The 19,617-nt window shown below is 56.9% G+C and overlaps 1 protein-coding gene across 5 annotated transcripts in view; it reads left to right on the forward strand.

Annotated features, from left to right (window-relative positions):
• SEPTIN9 (septin 9) overlaps positions 1 to 18,471 on the forward strand; it is a 141,527-nt gene extending 123,056 nt beyond the window's left edge. For all 5 annotated transcript variants that reach the window (XM_040081840.2, XM_040081843.2, XM_040081842.2 and 2 more), the window contains 8 exons: positions 2,986 to 3,114; positions 3,479 to 3,560; positions 4,673 to 4,810; positions 10,325 to 10,442; positions 13,278 to 13,373; positions 14,168 to 14,264; positions 15,729 to 15,780; positions 16,489 to 18,471. In XM_040081840.2, the coding sequence (XP_039937774.1) occupies positions 2,986 to 3,114; positions 3,479 to 3,560; positions 4,673 to 4,810; positions 10,325 to 10,442; positions 13,278 to 13,373; positions 14,168 to 14,264; positions 15,729 to 15,780; positions 16,489 to 16,624 (848 nt within the window). In that variant the 3' untranslated portion in view covers positions 16,625 to 18,471. The remainder of the gene's footprint in view (positions 1 to 2,985; positions 3,115 to 3,478; positions 3,561 to 4,672; positions 4,811 to 10,324; positions 10,443 to 13,277; positions 13,374 to 14,167; positions 14,265 to 15,728; positions 15,781 to 16,488) is intronic.
• The last annotated feature ends 1,146 nt before the right edge of the window (positions 18,472 to 19,617 follow it).

The raw sequence follows: 19,617 nt of genomic DNA on the forward strand, positions 1-19,617 counted from the left end.
AGGAGCAGGCTCCCATCCCTCCAGGAGCAGGCTCCATCCCTCCAGGAGCAGGATCCATCCCTCCAGGAGCAGGATCCCATCCCTCCAGGCGCAGGCTCCATCCCTCCAGGAGCAGGATCCATCCCTCCAGGAGCAGGCTCCATCCCTCCAGGAGCAGGATCCCATCCCTCCAGGAGCAGGCTCCATCCCTCCAGGAGCAGGCTCCATCCCTCCAGGAGCAGGATCCCATCCCTCCAGGCGCAGGCTCCATCCCTCCAGGAGCAGGATCCATCCCTCCAGGAGCAGGCTCCATCCCTCCAGGAGCAGGATCCATCCCTCCAGGAGCAGGATCCCATCCCTCCAGGAGCAGGCTCCCATCCCTCCAGGAGCAGGCTCCATCCCTCCAGGAGCAGGATCCCATCCCTCCAGGAGCAGGATCCCATCCCTCCAGGAGCAGGCTCCATCCCTCCAGGAGCAGGCTCCATCCCTCCAGGAGCAGGCTCCCATCCCTCCAGGAGCAGGCTCCCATCCCTCCAGGAGCAGGCTCCATCCCTCCTGGAGCAGGCTCCATCCCTCCAGGAGCAGGCTCCCATCCCTCCAGGAGCAGGATCCCATCCCTCCAGGAGCAGGCTCCCATCCCTCCAGGAGCAGGCTCCATCCCTCCAGGCGCAGGCTCCATCCCTCCAGGAGCAGGCTCCCATCCCTCCAGGCGCAGGCTGCGCTGCCTCAGCAGCGTGCTGTGCAGATGGGGAGGGATGTTCAGGACCGGCTCTGCCTTGGCAGCGCTGTGTGTGGTGTGGAGGCCCGTGCCTGGAAAACGTTGTTCTGCCCTTGGCAGGCGCTGGGCTGGCTGTTTACAGGCTGGGAATTCGGGGCAGCATAAACAAGTGGAGCTCTGGCCCTCCCAGAAGATGCAGGAGGAGCGGCACCTCGGGGAAGGGGCAGCAGCCAGCCCTCGCCTCGCCCTGCTGTGCCTCCCCGGGGGTGGGTTGAGCTCCAGTACTCCCATCCAGCCTAAGCTGCGAGTCCTTGAGCTGAAATTGTTCCCATCTCTGTCCTACAGGCGGGAGATGAGGGCAGGGAGGAGGGAGGTGGGAGCTGAGCATCGCTGCCATCACTGCTCACCGCCTCCCTGTCATGGGGCTTTGTGAAAACCCTTTCCCCACTGCAGCAAAGTCCCCATTCAAAAGGGTTTCACAATCCCAGCCAGAGCTGAGAGGGGGCTGCACGCTGTGGTTGGCTTAGCCCCTTGTCCTCTAAAGTTGCAGAGATGAAGAGAAATGTCTAAACTTACAAAAATCCCAACCCCAAAGCACGTCCCTTGCGTTCAGTTTCCCGTGCAAAGCAGCTGGAAGGAGAGCAGAGGTGGCCAGGCTCAGCTGCAGTTTTTTCCCACTGGATTTCAGCTGTGGGAAAGGCAGTGGGCTGCACACCAGGGCTGTTGGAAGGGGGCTCTGCCCTGTGCTCAGCTCCCCGTGTCACAGCTTTAGAGTCCCCAGCTGCCCCCAGCCCGTGGCTGTGGTGCCATGGGGCATCACATCCTGGCTGCTGGTGGCCCTCACCTCTGGTCCCTTTCCAGGCAGCTTGGACTGACAGGAATGCAGAGACCCCCTGCCTGGAGCTCTGGCAGTGTGCCACCCTGATTTCACCTGTCTCCAGTGTGTCACCCTGATTTCACCTGTCCCCATTGTGCCACACAGCCTTGCCCTGTCCCCAAGTGCTCCGTTTAATGAGCACTGGTGCAGTGAGAGCTCTGTTCTGGCCCTGCATGCCCAGCTCCAGGCCTGTTAGTGCTTGGCCCTGTGTTTTTAGGCAGCAGAGGACTGGGAGCACTTCCCCCCAGCCTGCTCCAGGTGTGTCTTACAGCCCAGCAGTGACAGTGGCTGTCAAAGGAGTTTTCCTGCTCTGGATTGCAGCCATCGGTGAAGTTGCAAACTCGGCTCTGAAACTGCTGTTTGATCAGGGACTGGGGTGATGGCAGGAGGTGATGCCCAGTGCTCGTTGGCCCCACCGTTGGTTTTGGCAGCCTGGATGGGCCAGGACCCTGGAGGATGTGGGTGAAACCCTTGGTGGCTCTGCTTAGGGACACTCTGTGGGACAAGGAGCATGCTGGTGGCAGTGCCATGGTAGCTGGCTGTAATGTGTCTTGGCAGAATGGGGCCATTGGGTCCCCGTGGTGCTTGCAGGATCTGTGCACTGTTTGCAGGGGCCTCAGAACATCTGCTCCCTGGGTTTTGAGGAGTTAATTCTGTTCTGTTTGCTCTGGAAAAATTGTTCTCCAAGCTCACGGGACAGCTGTTCCTGGAGAGTTCAGGAGCTGCTGGTGTCCTTTCCGCACAGATCAGCATCACCTCTGGGATATTAAGCATGAAAATGCTTTTCTAAAAGCTGTTTTTCTAAAGCTGTGGAATCTCATGTGCTTCTTGGGCTGTTGTTTGTGGGATTCAGAGAAGCCCCTGGCCTGGACCTGTGTCTGTGCAGCCAGCTGGGCCGATTGCAGCAGCAGATGCAGCAGGGCTGAGGTTTGTAGGATTGTTGCTGCTGTTAGTCCTCTCCAGATAAAGGCTTGCCAAGCTGCTCCAAAGCCTTCCCTGTGGAACTGGACAGAGCAGACTGCAGGAGAGTGATGGCACAGTTGGAATGCTTTTTCCTGGGGTTCCCTGGTCCCCGTGCCCTGCTGAGCATCACCTCAGCCCTTCAGACACCCCCAGCACTGTCTGCCTGTCCTCAGGGTGCTGGGATTTTGCCTGGATGCAGGGAACCAGCTCTTGGTTTGCTGCTTTGGAGCCGGGGAAGGGCTTTGCTACCTTCAGCATCCTCCTGGCTGGGCTGGACTGGAGCTCCTTGGCTCGGGGGAGCTGCAGGGGAGCAGCTGCTCCTCGTCCCTCTCTCCCTCTCTCCATCCCTCTGGCAGATCTGGTGCAGGCTGAGGCTGTCAGCAGCCCCAGCCCCTGGCCCCTGACAGAACAGGGAGTGCTGACTCCGGGTTATCCTGCTCTCTTCCAGGTCAGAGCGGCTTGGGGAAATCCACGTTAATCAACACCCTCTTCAAATCCAAGATCAGCCGGAAATCTGTGCAGCCAGCTGCCGAGGAGAGGATCCCCAAGACCATTGAAATCAAATCCATCACTCACGGTGAGGCTCTGCAGGGCCCCACCTGCTGCTTTGGCTTTGGGTCCTGCTCTGCCTTGTGTCTCTGGGGACCTCCATGAACCTCCACTCTAATCTCTGAATGGGCTTTTGCCATCCAGGGATGCTTGCAGAGCTGAGAAAACGCCCATTTTTTATTTATTCGTCAGCATTGAGTTAATTGTGCTGGAAGGGACCAGTGAGGTGGCCGTGGGGGTGGCGTTTCAAGGTGGATATGGGGCTGCATCCTTTTGGAGGGCTGGTTTGCACCTCTGAGGAGCTGTGAAGGTGCATTTCTCCCCTGGGAGGGTGGGCTTGGCCAGAGCACCCATCAACACTCGCCTCACACTCCAGCTTTCCTCTCTTGCAGAGATTGAGGAGAAGGGGGTGCGCATGAAGCTGACAGTCATCGACACGCCGGGCTTTGGGGACCACATCAACAACGAGAACTGGTGAGCTGCCCCAGCACGCCCTGACCCCGTGCCCAGGGCTGTGCCCCCCTGCTCCCTGGGCAGCAGGAAGGAGCTTGTTGTGGTGGCAGAGCAGTGCCATGCTCCCCGTGAGAGCCACAAACGTCCTGCTGTTGCAGGCATGAGACAAGCTTTGTTTGTGGCTGGGAGCAGCTGTGTGCCAGCAGGGCCGGTCCCCAGACCCTGCTCATGTGGCTCTGGAGGCTGAGCTCTGCCCGGCATCCCTGGCACAGTGTCTGGCCCTGTGGGGTGCCCCCCGGGCTGGGCAGGGCTGGCCCGTGGCAGGGTCCCTGTCCCCACCACCAGCTGGGCTGGGCTTGTGGGCTTTGGTTGGGCTCATGCTCCTGTGTCCTGACACCCTGCGAGGGGCCAGGGAGTGGCCCCAGCGCTCTGCTGCTCCACAGCCAGCTCCAGGAGGGAAGGGAGCACTTCATAGGCACTTGCTTGTCAGAACCAGCCAGTAAATCCCCTCCTGCAGCAGTGCAAGGAGTCACTAAGCAGTGAACACCTGGGGTTTGTGATTTAGGAGATGCTGAGCATCCCAGGCCCTGCAGGCTCTGCTTCACAGTCAGGCCAGGTGGGAGGGTCAGGGTGGTCCAGGTCCCTCTGATACCTTAGGAAAGACCTGGGACAGAGACTGGACAGAGCTGGAAAATAAAATAGATATTTATTAAAAGGCCTTTAGGATCCACCTTGGGCAGGACAAGAGCCTGGCCAGGGCTACACCCAAGGTGGACCCAAAATGGTCCCAAAATGGACAAAGGGTCACGAGGTCTCACACTTGGATCAGTTTTGGTCCAATTTGCACTTTGGGGTTGAATTGTCCAATTCCAACTCCAAGTTGTGAGGTCCCATCCTTCTTGTTCCTCCCTCCAGCCACCGCTGTTTGTGCTTTTGGGGCTGAAAACTTGTCCCAGTTGTCCTTGGTGTCCATCAGGAAAAGGATTTGTTTTGTGTCGCTGCTGTGTGCAGAGAGCTGAGTGACCCTGAGTGTGAGCTCAGAGCTGCACCTGGGCAGCACAGAACCTGAAATACATGGAAGCTGAAACTGAAGGCATCACCTCAGACCATCCTGTGTTCCCCTCTCTCTGCAGCTGGCAGCCCATCATGAAGTTCATCAACGACCAGTACGAGAAGTACCTGCAGGAGGAGATCAACATCAACCGGAAGAAGCAGATCCCCGACACGCGGGTGCACTGCTGTATTTATTTCATCCCAGCCACGGGCCACTCGTACGTACCCCTCTGTCCCTGCTGCCCCTCCCTGGGGCCTCCCTCTCCATGTGCCCTCAGGGCAATTGAACCCCAGCCCAGGGTTGTATTTATTTATTTCATCCCAGCCACGGGCCACTCGTAGGCACCTCGCTGCCCTGCGCCCTTCCCTCTCCATGTGCCATCAGCTCAGCCATCAGGGCACTCCTGCCTGGAATCCTCCCACGTTTTTTGGGGCTTGAGGAGCTCCAGGGCAGCTTGAAGCCATCCTTAGGGCTGTATCATCTGGAGGCCTTGCAATGGCACAGCAGAGCTGCTGTACCCCAGAGAAATGTGGCGTTTCCTCTTCTGAAGGGCCGTGAAATCCTCTCTGAGCTCCAGGCTTTGCTGTGGTCACCTGGCTTGCTCCACCAAGGATGGACACAAATTGCACGGAGAGGCTACTTTTGGAAGCAGAGCATTAATTTTTTATTTTCCTTTGTCCCTGATATTGTAAGGGGAGAAGCCATTTCTGTGCTTCCAAGGCAGCGAACACCCTCACCCCGTAAGGGTATTTTGTAGGTTGTTTGACCAGTCTGCAAGTGGGATGCTGTTTATTCAGCCCAGAGTTCTCCTGGCTCTGGCACTTCTCAAGTGACAACATCAAAAGGCCCAGATCTCGCTCTATTTTTTTTTTTCCTTTTCTGTTTTTTTTTTTTTTCCCCGCTCCTAGGCACACAGCCCACCCTGAAAATCTGGGGCGCTTAAAATGCCTTGAAAAATGTGACTTCAAGCATCACAACGCAAAACGAGACCCAAGTTTCCTTTTGATTTGTGTCAATTCCTTCCACTTCTGGCTCTGTCTGCACTGGGGATGTTTTTGGGTCTGTTTTCAAAAGTAAACTTGAGCCTCCAGCGCTGCATTCATGTCAGCCTTTCCCACTTCCCCATGCGGAGATTTATTCCAATAGAAAAGACTTTGTTTTGCTTCTGTCAGTGGGTAGACCAAAAATGCATCCTTCACTGGAATAAAATGACTGCATGGGCCAGTTATTCCCCTGTTGTGTAACTGATCAGGAGCAGAGGGGCTGACAAAACATTTATGGTTGAACACAATAAAACAGAGAAGGTTTCAAAGGGAAGTGACATTTTTAGGCCAGCCTAACGCGCCGGTCCCGCTAATCTCAGCCCGGATCTGCATTCCCTGCCTTGCAGGTCTCGCAGCATTCGCTGTGCTCCAGCTTTTCCTCACCTCTCTGGCTGTTTAGCTCTCGGACAGCACATCTGCTGCTCGGAGGGGATGGGTGCAGGGTGCCTGGGGGGGTGTGGAGCCCCGGGGCCATGTCCCCCGGCCGAGCCTCTCCCACCGCGCTCTGGTTTCTCTCACCCGCCGGCCAACAGCAATTGTGTGGATTTTCAGCTGCTTTTTTTCCCCTTCTCTCCAGTGAACATGTGTTTCCAATATCCGAGCGAGCCTGGCCTTCGGGGGCCGTTGTTGCTGTGCTGGTTTTCTCCCCGCAGCCTGACGGCCGGGCTGGGGCTGTCCCCTCCTGCCACCTGAGGGACAAACCCCGCTGGGAGGGGGAAGCCGATGGGAAGTTCTGCTGCTCTGAGAGCTCGAGCAGACACTGGGGCTCCTTTCTGCTCTCTTGTGAAGTCCCAGTGATGTTTCTCATCATCGTGGACAGGCTTTTCCCCAGCGGTGCCCACAGACACGAAGGGTGACGTGGCCGCCTCTCCTGCAGGGTGGAGCTGCTGTGACAGTGCTGGAGCAGAGGATCCTGTGTGGGAGCCTTGTCCTGGGGTTCTCTCACACAGCTGGGGTGCAGGTTTGTGCCCTGGATGAGGCAGCAGGTCCGTGGCCCCTCGCAGCAGGGCGTTGATGTCCTTGCTGTGGTGCCTCTGTCTTCTCCAGGAGGTGACGGGGAGGATGGCAGTGCTGGTGGAGCTGTAGGGACCAGCACTGGGGACATCACCCAGCTGCAGGGAACCCCAGCACGCCCCCATGGACCATCCACACACGTCCCAGGGGCTTGGTGCTGCCCTCCCGGGGTGTTTGTGTGGCCTGGGGCGCTGCTGCTGGTGCTTGGATGGGCATGGCACAGGACTCTGTGGATGCTGCAGGCTGCTGGGTTTCTCCTCCAGGGCACTGGGTGAGAGCTTGCTTTTTTCTAAATTTAAAGGAGTGAGGGATTAAAAAGAAAGCAAAGATGGTGCAGAGATTTGGAGGCCGGAGCAGAGGATTGCTTGGCTCTGTCTCGCTCTGGCCCTCCCATGCAGGCAGCTCCAGGGTTAATCAGCAGAGAAGTTTCTGCTGCATGAGGGAGCTCATGAAGGAGTTCAGGACAGGTTTTGCAGCCTGTCCAGCTCCCGTGTAACCATGCCTGTGAGGGCTGAGGATGGTGCTGGCAGGGGCTTCCAGCTGCAGCTGCACAAGCCTGGCTCTGCCACCCAATAAATACCCCTGCTCTGACCCCTGCAGAGCTCTCTTCAGCTCAGGAATGGCTCTGGAGCTCTGCCTGGCCTCGTCAGCACCTCTCCTGCCTCTGCCAGGGCTGGTGGCTCAGGAGCTGCCACCCACTCCCTCTTTCCCCTCTGGCTGCCCCTCTCAGCTCCCTGGAGCAGGTGATGGGAGGCTGCTGGGTCCTCACTCAACGCACAGCTCCAATTCCTGCTGTTAGTTTGATCTGGGGCACAACCAAGAGGAAATAACTTTGCAGCTGGCTGTGGGTTTTGATTGCTGCCGCAGCATTTCAGGGGAACCAGCAGGAAGGAGCCTGTGCTGAGATCCTGGCTGTGCACGGTGGCAGAAATAAATAACCTGTGCCCAGCCCTGGCAAGCCCAGGAGGGGATGAGGGAACCACCAGCCCCAGCTGGAGTGGCTGGAGCCCGTTCTGCACCTCCTGCTCCAGCCCATCCACTCCGCTTGGAGCTCCTCCAGCCCTCCCAGCAAAGCCCAAAATGTTTTCGTTACAAGTTAATAGTATCAGGGCCCGTTTGGGGAAGAAAATAGATCAGTTTGGGTTTTTTGTTTTTTTTTTTTCTTGAGCCTTCCCTTCTCTCCTGTGATGTGCTTGGAGCAAATAGCACTTAATGCATGTGCTTTCCTTTGTTGTCTTCACATGAATGTGGTGTTTAGCTACAGGCAGGCATTGCTCTTAGTGGAAAGTGTTAGTGTTCTTAGCTTTCTTTTACATTATTAAGGTTTTGGGGGAGCTACCTACCTGGCAGGAGTCGATAGAATATCGAGAAACTTGCAGAAACCCCTAAAAACACGGGGTTTGCTCTGCTGGGTGGTCTCAGGACGGTGCAGGATGGTGACCTCCGTGGATGAGGCACTTGCAGGAGCCCGTGGGAGCAGAAAGCTGTGTCGGAGGTGCCTGGGTGCAGAGGGACACGGTCACTGTGCCTGGCTGGGTGCAGATGGGCACTGCAGGGGTGTGGGCAGGCTCTGGCTCTGCCTCTGCCTCCTCTCCATCATCCTGGGGATGTGTGAGGGATCTGAGGGATGGGAGCTGAGCTTTTAACATGGAGATTGAGCTGAAACCCAAATGTCTGCCTGGTTGTGGATTCCTCTGTGCTCGCTCCGTATGCATCCTGGTCTTTAAAGGAAAAGCTGATGAAAGAGGCAGGAACACAGGCTCAGTGGGGAAGAAGCTTTTAGAGGAGAAAAATAGTTTGGAAAACAGCAAAGAGAGAGGAGGGGAAAGAATTCTGCTGGGAAAGGAGTGTTACTGCATTACTTCCTTGGAGGTCTGGGAAATACATTATGCAGAGCTCCAAACAATGTTTGCCAGCAGCAAGGCAGCTTAGATGTGTCCATGGGGGGTTCCTTGTGTTTTATTCCTATTCTTTTTTCCCTTTAATAGCCAAAATCTCTCTTCCCTGAGGCCCGGGGTGATCTGTGACCCCGTGTTTGCGTTAGGACCTCGTTTATCCCTGCGCTAATGACGTGCTCGGGGCTGTGTGTGTTTTGTCGGTGTGCGGGGACAAGATCCACCTGGCACGGTGCAGCTCCATCCCTGGCAGAGGGGATGAGCAGGGGAGGGTTCAGCTGGGTCACCAGCTGCTCTGGGGCAGCCTTGAGCTGCTGTTTCGGATCAGAATGGGTCTCTCTGGGCCTCAGTGCCCCTCCCTCAGCACTGGAGCCAGGCAGAGGTGTCCCCGTGGGATGGGGATCGGGATCAGTCCCTTCCCCTCTGCACTCCTGGGGCTGCAGGGGGCTCTGAGCCCTTTGTAGGGCCCGAGGAGACCATGGTGGGGTTTGGCTTGAGCGAGTTGGCAGTGGGTGCTCTCCTGGCCCTTCAGTGAGGGCTCATTTCAGACAGGCTCCTGCCCCAAAGGTGATCCTGCACCCTGGGACCTCCAGGTTTCCTTTTCAGCTCAGCCGTGCTGCACGTCCCCATCACCTTCAGAGCCACCAAGGGGGACCTAGAGCAGCAACTGGAGGTGTCCCAGGGAGGGTTTTCTCCTGGTTTGGGACCCCCAGCATGTAAAACACCCCTAGGGAGGACTGAGGAGCAGGGGGGATCATGGCCAGGTGCCTTCATCGCTGTCTGCAGGCCTTGGGCGTGGAGCAGTCAGCAGGGAGGGATTTCCCGAGGCACTAATCGCTGGGGTTATGCAATCTCTGCAGCTTCCCTCTGCTGAGACTTCCGTTGTAGAGATTTTCTGACATCCTCGCCCTCTGGAGCAAGCAGCATCCCTTCTGTGCTCTGTGAGCCCCTGGAGAATTCCCAGAGCTTTTTTTTAATCCCAGCTGATGAATGCGAGGGGCACTCCCAGCTTGCACATAACCACGGAGGGAGCAGGGCCGGTCACCTGTGGCCATTCCCGTGTTGTGCTGCCCCTGGATGGTCGGTGACAGCTGGGATGGAGCTGGAGCAGGTCCTGGGTTGCACGTGGCATTGGGCTGCAGGCAGCATCGCCCTGCTCTCACTCTCTACAACTTCCTGAGGTGTGGCTGTGCTCAGCCGGGGGTTGGTCTCTTTTCTTCAGGCAGAACAAGAGGACACAGTCTCAAGCTGAGACAAGGGAGATACAGGCTGGATATCAGGAAAAAGTTTTTCACTGAAAGAGGGATGAAGTACTGGAATGGCTTGCCTGGGGAGGTGGTGGAGTCACCATCCCTGGAGGTGTTTAAAAAAAGCCTGGATGTGGCACTCGGTGTCATGGTCTAGTTGAGGTATTAGAGATGGGTTGGACTCGATGGTCTTGAAGGTCTCTTCCAACCTAAAAATTCTGTGATTCTGTGATTCATCCCAGCTCCACCAAGGACACCAGCAGCTCTGGGCAGCTTCCTGCCGAGATGAAAGCCCTCTGCCACTTCACGGGGCTTTGTGAGGGTTCACAGGCGATAGCGGCAGCTTTGAAAGGGAAATGTTGAAATGTTTTTAAACCCTCTCCGCGCTGGTGTGCTTTTAGCAAAACGTCTTTACTCGTCCAGTCTGAAAGGAAGCGATTCCCTCTCTGTCTTGCTCTTTGAATGCCCCCTCCCTGCCAGGGGATTACAGCAGCCTGGGAGTGCAAATCCCCTTTTTCCTGCTGTTTTCCAGGCTCCGGCCGTTGGACATCGAGTTCATGAAGCGCCTGAGCAAAGTGGTCAACATCGTGCCGGTGATCGCCAAGGCCGACACGCTAACGCTGGAGGAGAGGGACTACTTCAAACAACGGGTAAGGGGCTGCTGCCTCTCCCCCAGGCTCCCAGCTGTGGCACCCTGGTGCTTTTATCTTCTTTTATGCTTTTAATCTTCTTTTCTGCCGGAGTCGGGATTAAATGCGCGAGACGGTGTTTTGTGTTCGGACTCGGGGGTTTTATTGATTCTTACCTACGTTGCAGTCTCACAAAACCTGAGTTCTGCAGCACTTCTGGCTAACAAACTAAAAATGGAGCCCTCTCTATCTCTCTACAAGGCCTTTTAAGGGTAAACTGTCCAATTAAGAAATGACAGCGAAATTGTTTTTACTTTTAACCCAATAACCAACCACCCGTGACCCGCAATGCGGATTTCTCTGTCCAGTTACAAAATCCCACCCAGACCCATGGAGAAGAAGGTGAAAAAGAAGGACTAACCCTACACCCTGAAACCTCCATCTTGCTTTATACATACTATATATATTTATGTATATTCTAAACCCTTAAACTCTCAGTTTTCCACGCTGTGATATCACACTCTTCTATCCAAACTCCACACCCACAATCCCAGCGCTGTCACTCAATTTTGGAGCCGGTTCCACGGCCTCAGGTCAAAACGCAGTATTTTCTGGGGGGTCAGTGCCTGTCAGCACAGACAGCCTGGAATTCTCAGTGCCCAGGGCTCCAGGCCCGTGCCCTGGTGCCCCTGCTCCGCTGGTGGCTGCCCTGGCAGGGCTGTGCAGGCAGTGCCTGGCCGGGAGCCCAGCGCATTCCTGGGGCCGCAGCTCGGAGCGATCCCGCGTGGCCGCAGGGTAGGTCTGCTCCCCGAGCGCTTCCTTGTGTTTCTCTTGGATCCTTGTCAGTGCAGGATGAGTTTGGAGCTCTGTGTCTCCAGGCCTGCTTCTCCTGCCCGCTTTGTTGTTGTTTTCAGGCTGGTTTCTGTTGTTTTGGGAGGTTGGTGCACGTAGGGGCTGGGAACCCCTCCCTCTGCAGCACTGTGCACTGATTCAGGAACCAGTCAAAAACGTGTGGGTTTGCTGAGCTCAGCTGGGCAAGGTTTAAAAGGGAAGCAAGGTATGAAATTCCCGTGGTTGGGAGCTGAGGAGGGGCTGAATCCACAGCGTGGGCTTTGCTCTGAGAGGTGGAGGTGGCTCGTTTGGGGTTTGGTAAGGGACTGTAAATCCGTTTGTGTGGGCGATGGATGTGGCTGCAGGCGTGATGGCCTCAGCATTCCCTGCAGAAGTAAAAACCACCAAGCTCCTTGATCCAGGAGTCTGACCTGGGAGAAGTAAAGGGAAAGAGAGTCTTGCCAAAAGGGTGGTTTTAGGGGCCTCTCCTTTGGTTATGGACAGGATGACAGCTCAGCCAGGGCTGGTTCCATGCCCCCTTGCAGGAGAGGCTCAGCTGCTCCTTCCCACACCAGTGTGGGAGCCTCTCCTTCCCAGTTCTTCAAGTACCCAGTCTGGTTTTGGGGGCTGAATCCAAACTCTCCAAGCAATTTCCTTGGCCAAAGGCTGGCTGGGGATGGAGCTGAGGGCTGACCCAGGCTCTTTGCAAGGAGCTGCTGAGGGGACACGGAGGGGTGACTCCGTGGTGCCACATCTGCTCTCTGTGGTGGCTTCTGCAGGCTGCTGGCTCCGTTCAGAGGTTACCAGCGCTCACATCCCTGTGTCTGCAGGGGACGGGCTGGCTCTGGCACTACAAAGTCAGACTGTGACACCTCAGATGTCACCTGGGCACCCTTGGCAGACCATGGGGACAGTGCCTGGCTCTGCTGCTCTGCGCTGGCTCAGCACAGGATGAGCTCACCCTGTCTCTGATTGCTCCCTGATTATAACCAGGCCTCCCAAATCCTTTCAGATGGAGGGAGAACACGTAGCCACATGGTGTGTTTGGTCCCAGCAGATGAGAGGGCAGCAAATCCGGCCAGGTGGGCACAGGCTGGGACCTTCCCCACTCATTCCAGTGTGCCTGAGTGTGTGCTTTTCAAAAGCAGAGCCCTGGTAGCTGATTCAGAGAGGTTTTGGGTTTGGATGGGGTGGGCAGGGGATGTGAAGCACCAGCCTGGCTGCCAGTGCTGTGCTGAGCGAGTGGAATGTGCTCCCTGGAGTTGGCTTTGTTGGGTTGTTCCCCTAAGCTCAGTGTGTGGGGCTGGCTGGGGGCACCCCCTGAGCTGGATCCACTCCTTTGCCAGCCTGCACTGTAGCACTGGTGTGCAGTTCTCGCCGTGTGAAGGTGGGAGCTGCTGCCAGCCTGGCTTTGCAGAGCTGTTGTAGGAGAAGGTTGATCCTTCAAGCTCCCCATGAGCTGAGCCTCCACCCAGGAATCAGATTTCAGCATCTCCTGGCCTTGCACAGAGGCGAAGTCCTCGGAGTCTGCCCTTCCAAGCTGTGTCCTTGTCCCCTCAGACCGAGTTCCTTTCCCAAGGAGTGTAAACAAGCACCAGAGAGCAGCTTTTCACCTCTGTGTTACAAGCCTGGCAGCTGTGTTCCCCTTTGCTTGGCCAGCTTGTCTTGTCGTCTTTTCCAACCCCAAGCAGCATCCAGCTCTTGTGACTTCCTCACTTCTGTGCCCCAGCTGTGTCCTGGCAGAGGGGAGGCTCTCGGGGTGTGTGTGGCAGGGGAGCACAGGTCTCTGTGCCCCAGCTGTGTCCTGGCAGAGGGGAGGCTCTCGGGGTGTGTGTGGCAGGGGAGCACAGGTCTCTGTGCCCCAGCTGGGCGGTGTTTGGGGTGCAGAGGGAGGACGCTGCTGCTGGACCTTGCTGTGACTGCTGGGCGTCACTCAGAGCCCTGTTTTGGGAGCAGCTGCCGTGCTGGGAGCGCAGCTCCTGCTCCTGCCTGTCCCTCACCTGTCCCTCTGCCCTTCCCTCCTAGATAATGGCTGATCTGCTGGCCAACGGCATCGACGTGTACCCCCAGAAGGAGTTCGATGAGGACTCCGAAGATCGGCTGGTGAACGAGAAATTCCGGGTCAGTGCGGCCCTGCGCCTCCAGGGGCTGGGGATGTCCTGGTGGGCTTCCCTTCCAAAAGGCCTCTCATTGCTTCCCAGAGCTGCTGTGCCCTGTCCATGGGGTCTGCCCAGCAGCAGGGATCCTGCCAGAGCTCAGAGCAGGGCTGGAAGGAGGGTGGGAAAGGTTCCTGGGGAAGGTCCATGGTCCTTCCCCATCTCCACCCCTGCAGAGGCTCCATGGCCCTGCCCCAGGCTCAGGGGACAGAGGTGCCTGCCCACCCGTGCCTAGGGCAGCAGCCTTCCCAGCACTGGGGTGGAATTTTACCTGTAGGCTGCCTGCAGCTGTCAGTTCCACGCTACGGGAAGCAGCCAGCAAATTTTTTTTTGGCACAGTAAAGTGCATTGGACAAATTCGAGGGAGAAAAAACCTCCTTTAGGGACTCTGAAGTTCAAAGACACCAATTTGGATCGGGAAATGAGTTGGCCACAGGTTGCCAGGTGCTGGGGGCAATTCCCAGGGAAGCTTTTTGGGATACCTTTGCTCCAGCTGTACCTGGTGCCTGCCAGTGAAGGACTGGGTTAGGCTGGGTTTGGGCTGGTTTTAGGCTGGGCACGTGTGCAAGAGATGCTGGTACCCAGTCCTGGGCTGCCTGTGGGCCCTGGCAGGCAGCACTGCTCAGGAGCATCAGGGGCAAACCAGTTCATCCCGTGAAACCCTCCTGGGAGCAGCTCAGTGGAGGACTTTGCTCACTGGTTTGGTTTCCTGACCAGTTCTCAGGAGGAAACCTCAACCTTGTTTTTCTCTCTCCACAGGAAATGATCCCATTCGCAGTGGTGGGCAGTGACCAGGAGTACCAGGTGAATGGAAGAAGAATCCTTGGGAGGAAGACCAAGTGGGGCACCATTGAAGGTACCTCGTCCTTGCTTCCCCACCTGAGCCCATCTCCCTGCCCTGGCAGAAGGCAATAAAATCCAAAACCAGCAGCAGAAGTTGAGGTGGATGTGGTGCTTCCCCGCCCCTCCAAAAAAAGATAATTTTCCTGATGTTTGAGGGCTGGAAACACCTTGGCCAATGCTCCTGTGCTGGGTTCCTGAGCCTTGGTGTGTCCTGGGGGGCTGCTGAGTGCTGGAGGGGACATTTCTGGGGCTCTCGTGGCCTGGCTTGTTCTTCCTGCACAGCTAATTGCCTGATGGCAGGATTTGAGGCCACGCCAGTGACATCCCCGTGTCTCAAGCCTCTGTTAGAACCTTCCCCTGGCATCTGTAGCCTCCGCCATGCTTTGGTTGGTTCCCCTGTGGGATCTCTTCCGTCTCCCGTCAACATCTCCCTTTTTCCTCCCCCATTTTACAGTCACGGTTTAAAGGCTGGATGAAAGCTCCTGGCTCCAGCACATGTACACATTTCCCCGTTCGTGGTTTCTGGCAGCCAGCTGGCTCATCTCCAGTGCCACCCCTCTCATCTTCCTCCCCTTCACTTCACAGGTTCCCCTCATTTACGAGGCTTTTTAACAGGAATCCTGCGTTGAGGGATGGTTTAACAAAGCTGCCAGGAAAATCGGTGTATTTTGAAGCTCTGCTGCCCTCTCGTGCTGTGTCCCTGAACATTCTGAGTTCAATGGGCTTCATTAAACCCTCAGATTCTGCTCGTGCCATCTGCCTTCAGCGCAGCCATGGCCACAGGCAGCCTTTGCACAGCAGTGTTGTTTTTGTTTTGCCATTCCTGCATGATGTTTAGTGGTTGGACTTGATGATCTTAGAGGTCTTCTCCAACATAAAGGATTCTGCTAGTCTATGTGTAGGGCTGTTTGGGTAGGAAAAAAAAAAAAAAAATATTGAACAGGAGTTCTTCCTCTAAATTGAGTGAAATCAGGGGTGAAATAGCAGTTGTCTGATTGTGGTGGAGCAGCACCCCTTGATTTCTCCCTGCTGCAAGCACTCCTCCTCCTGCCAGCAGTAGCCTTTGACAGCAGGAGCTCGTGTCCTTGCCTGCCTGGGATGCTGCAGGCTGCTCGTGGCCAAGCCACAGATGAAACTGCTGTGGGGACACGCCCGGTGCTCACTGCAGAGCTCACCGTGGCCCTTCCCCTGGCTTCTTTGGGGTTCTGGGGGTCCCAGCATTGTGCTGGGGGTGCTGCTGGGAGCTGCCCCCTTGGCTGGGCGCTGGGAAGGGGCTGTGGGTGCTGGGTCAGAGCTCCCCAGGGCTGAGCTGGGGCAGCTGAGCTGTGAAGGCTTTTGCACTCCCGAGTCCTGCGCTTGTACCCCGGGGTGTGAGTGCCCATCTGAGCCCTCCAGAGGCTGGGGGAGCCCCCAGGTCCTGCGTGCCCCGGGGGGTGGCCCTGGGCGCTCACGGGCGCGTTTCTGTCTCTCTTGCCAGTGGAGAACACGACACACTGCGAGTTCGCCTACCTGCGGGACCTCCTCATCAGGTCAGTGCCCTGTCCCCCGAGCCTGTGTCACCTGTGGCATCCAGGGAAAGGGGACAGCCCAGCACGGCTTGGTGCAGCTGCTGCTTCACTCTGCTGCTCCATCCCTCCGCCCATTCACCCTCATCCCTGCCCCTCTGCAGAGGGTGGCCCCGCTCCCTGGGGGCTTTTCTCAGCTGCAGTGCTGAGTTCAAGGGGGAGAGGAGCAGTGGAGGGGTCAGGACACACTCCAGGGTTGCTGGCAAGGTGGCTCCAGCTCGCCTGCAAGCAGCTTTTGGCCTCAGTGGTCCCTCAGCAGTGCCAGATCTCACCCCCAGTTCAAGGACATCCCCTGGGGTGTGGTGGGGTCTGGGTGATGGCTGGTCCCTCCTGAAAGAAGTGTCCCTGCTGTGGGGAGAGGGAGGCTGAGCCCCCTGGGCTCGCTAGAGAGGGGCCATCGGGCTCCTCCCCAGGTTGGCTGCAAGGTGAACTCGGACTCTGCGCACGGGATCTGTCTGTTGCTGGCGCAGTTGTGTGGGGCTGCGAAGGCTCCAGGACTGGCAGGGTGGGGATCCCCCTGGGTGGGTGTCCTGCAGCCACAGGTCCTGCCCATCATTGCCTTTACTTCCCCCCTGTGCCCTAAAGGCACCGTGGGGCAGGAGGGGACGGTGGCACTGTGGTTTGGGGTTAGGGTGCAGCAAGGTGTGACTGCTCCATCTCCCTTCCCTGCAGGACACACATGCAGAACATCAAGGATATTACCAGCAACATCCACTTCGAAGCCTACAGGGTGAAGAGGCTGAACGAGGGCCAGAGCTCTCTGTCCAACGGCGTGGCCGACAGGGAGCTGGTGGCCAACGAAATGTAACCGTCCCTCCGCCAGGACCTTGCTCGCTCACGCTCGCTGTTTCTCCCCTCTTCCCCCTTTATTTTTATATAAACCCTCTGCCACTGTCCCTCTTGCCCTGGTCCCCAAGCCCCTGCCATGTAAACTGACCAAATAACCCCACGTGGGCCGGGGTGGCCGCTGTCCCCCCGCTTTGTGCCGTGAGTTCTGCGCTCAGCCCCCGGAGCAGCGTCCCCGGGCCGGGGACCGTCCCTCTGTGGAGGCCGGGCTCTCGCTTGGCCCCAGCTCTGGCCCCGCAGCCCAAGCCAGGGGTGCAGATCTGTGGGGCCAGCGGGGTTGGGGCGCCCCGGGAGCCCTTCCAGCCCCTCCGTGCGGGGGCTCCTCTCCGTCCGTTGAAGGCGAGGGTTCCCGCAGGTGATCGTGGCCTCGGGAAGCGAGGTACGGCGGGATGAAGAGGGCGAGGCGGTGCCATCCTCGTCCTCCTGCCGCCTCCTCCCAGCCCTGTGCAGCCCTCTGGGACCCGCCAGCCCCCAGCCCTGCCCCTGCACCCTGTGTACATGCAATAAACTGGGAGTGTTTAGGTGTCACCTCGCCTGTCACCGACCCCCGGCCGGGCAGAGCGACCTGCTTTGGGAGAAGTGCCTTTTCAGACCGTGACCTCGCAATAGCGTGGGAGAGGGGAAGGGAGGCTCTGCCTCGCCTGTCTTTGCAGCCTGTAAAAGGCTGTGAACCTCCGTGGGGACTCTGGTTCCCTCTCCACAGGGCCGGAGCTGTGGCTGATGTCCTGGGAACACTTGTGTACTTATTTGTCATTCAGCGGGGTGGGTCTTTGTCCGCCGAGCTCGGGGCGTGTTTGTCCTGAGCGGGGAGCTCGGTCTCTGCAAAGCCGTGCTGGGAGGCAGAGGTTTGTCCTGTCTGACCCTCGTGGTTCTTGGGCTTTTCCCTACATCGGCGGAGTGTCTGTTAATTCCTGTTCGTTTCCTGGGTCCCCCTGTGTGATGTGTGTCCAGGGAAGACGCTCCCGTTCCGCTGGTCCTTGTGCTGACAGAGCCCCGCGGCTGTGGGGGGGCTGGGGGCTGTTTGTGGGTGCTGCTCCCCCTGCTCTGCCCCCACGCCCTCCTCCTGGTGTGTGTCTCCAGTAAACCAGCCCCTGCCAGCCTTAGGTAGCACTGTGACACAGGGGCAGAGCTCTGCAGTCCTGCCCCTCTCCCCAGCTCCCTTTGCCTTTCTGGTGTCCTCCAACCTCCCAATCCTCTCGAAGGGACAGAAAAAAAAAACCCCAAACTTCCCGCAAATCGCCCGTTTTTGGGGGCACACACTGAAGTGGCAGCGTGTCCCATCCTCCAGCACTGGGAGGCAGAGCCCACGGGGGGACAGAGCCTGGCTCAGCACGGGTGACCAGGAGGAGGGAGGAGGTTGCTCTGCCCTTGCTGGGGGTGCGCAGGGTTTCAGGGGTTCCCCACACATCCCCCCCCGGCAGCCAAAGGGGTGCACGGTGAGAATTCCCTTCTCCGCTCCTATTCCCCCTCCACTACAGCCCCACGGAGCTGTTGGGGAACAGCAGCTCTCTACTTGCTGACTTTGCTACATTTTAGCAAAAGCAACAACAACAACAAAAATGTATTAACTGAAAAATAAATATATATATTTCAAGTGTTAAAAAAAAATGACTAAAAGGGGAGGAAAAAAGAAAAATCTCTTGTGTGAGGCACTTCTGCAAATGCCATCTTAAACTTTTTTTTTTCCTCTGGTTGGTATCTCAAGCTGGGCCAAGCAAGACACGCTGCTTTCTCCTTTGTAACCTGACTTTTTTTTTTTTTTTTTTTTTTTTTTTTTTTTTTTTTTTTTTTTTTTAAGGGGGAAAAAAAAATAAATAATACAATTAAAAAAAAACCCTTCATCCAGATCTATTACAATGGCCTTTTGGGGGTTATCAGCATTATGAAAATTTAGTCCATTTTTTGTATAAATAATAGTGTTTAATATGTATTTCCCAAAATAAATGTTTCGAATGCAAATAGAAGGAGGCTTGTTTGGAAATGTCTGTTCCCAGCCGTGGCGTAATCGTTGCTGCATGGACCCTGTAGGGCTGGGGGTCATGGGAGAGCCCAGCCCCAGAACTGCCCTGGTTAGGGTGAAAGATAATTCCTGGCCCCCTTCACTCATCCCCCCTCGGAGAGCTGCCCCAGGTACCCTGCAGAATGCTGGAGCTCATTCTGCTGGGCACCTTTGGGACGGAGCCAGCCTGATGCTGAGGGAGGCAGGTGGATCCCGTCCCTCTCCTGCCACGGTGAAGCTGTTCCCACTGTTTTTGTGGAGGGGTGGGTTGCCCCTAGTTCAAGGGCAGGCAGGAGCTTGTCTTTCACATGAATGTGGCTTTGGCTCCACAGATCCTTCGTGGCTGCAGGGTTGGCCCTGGGATGCCCTCGGAAGTTGGCTTCCCTTGGAAGATTGGCCATCCTGAAAACCACATTATTCCCTGGTGTCACAGATCTGATGCTGACCATCTCTGGTGGTTTAATCTCTGACGCGTTTGTTGTGATTTCCCCCCCCAGTCAGTTGAACTCAGAAGCCACCTGGACACACTCCTGGCTGACCAGCTCTAAGTGACCCTGATTAAGCTGGAGCTGGAACTTCTGAGGCCCTTTCCAACCTCCTCCCCTCTGGGATTCTGTGGGACTGGAGGAAAACAGCCCCAGCAGGGCAGCACTCAGGTCAGGTTCCTGTGGGGCTCTAGAGCACGGGACAGGCTTAACTACATTTTTAACTCTGCTTTTCTGCTGGCACCTGGGGTTTGCTGCAGGGAATTGTCTCATCTCATGTGGCACCCAGTGAGGTGTGCAGTGATGGGCCCCGCTCTGCCCCAGTGCCAGACCCATCCCTATCGATCCCTTCCATTCTCTGCGCTCCACAGTAGCTCTGTGCTGGCTTTAGCCCAAACCCCCCTCACCCCCAGAGCTCACAAATGATTCCAGCATTAGGAGCAGCAAAGTCGAGGTGTTCTCACTGTTGGA

This window comes from Hirundo rustica, chromosome 18 (assembly GCF_015227805.2).
Source record: "Hirundo rustica isolate bHirRus1 chromosome 18, bHirRus1.pri.v3, whole genome shotgun sequence".
In the NCBI taxonomy this organism is placed as follows: Eukaryota; Metazoa; Chordata; class Aves; order Passeriformes; family Hirundinidae; genus Hirundo; species Hirundo rustica.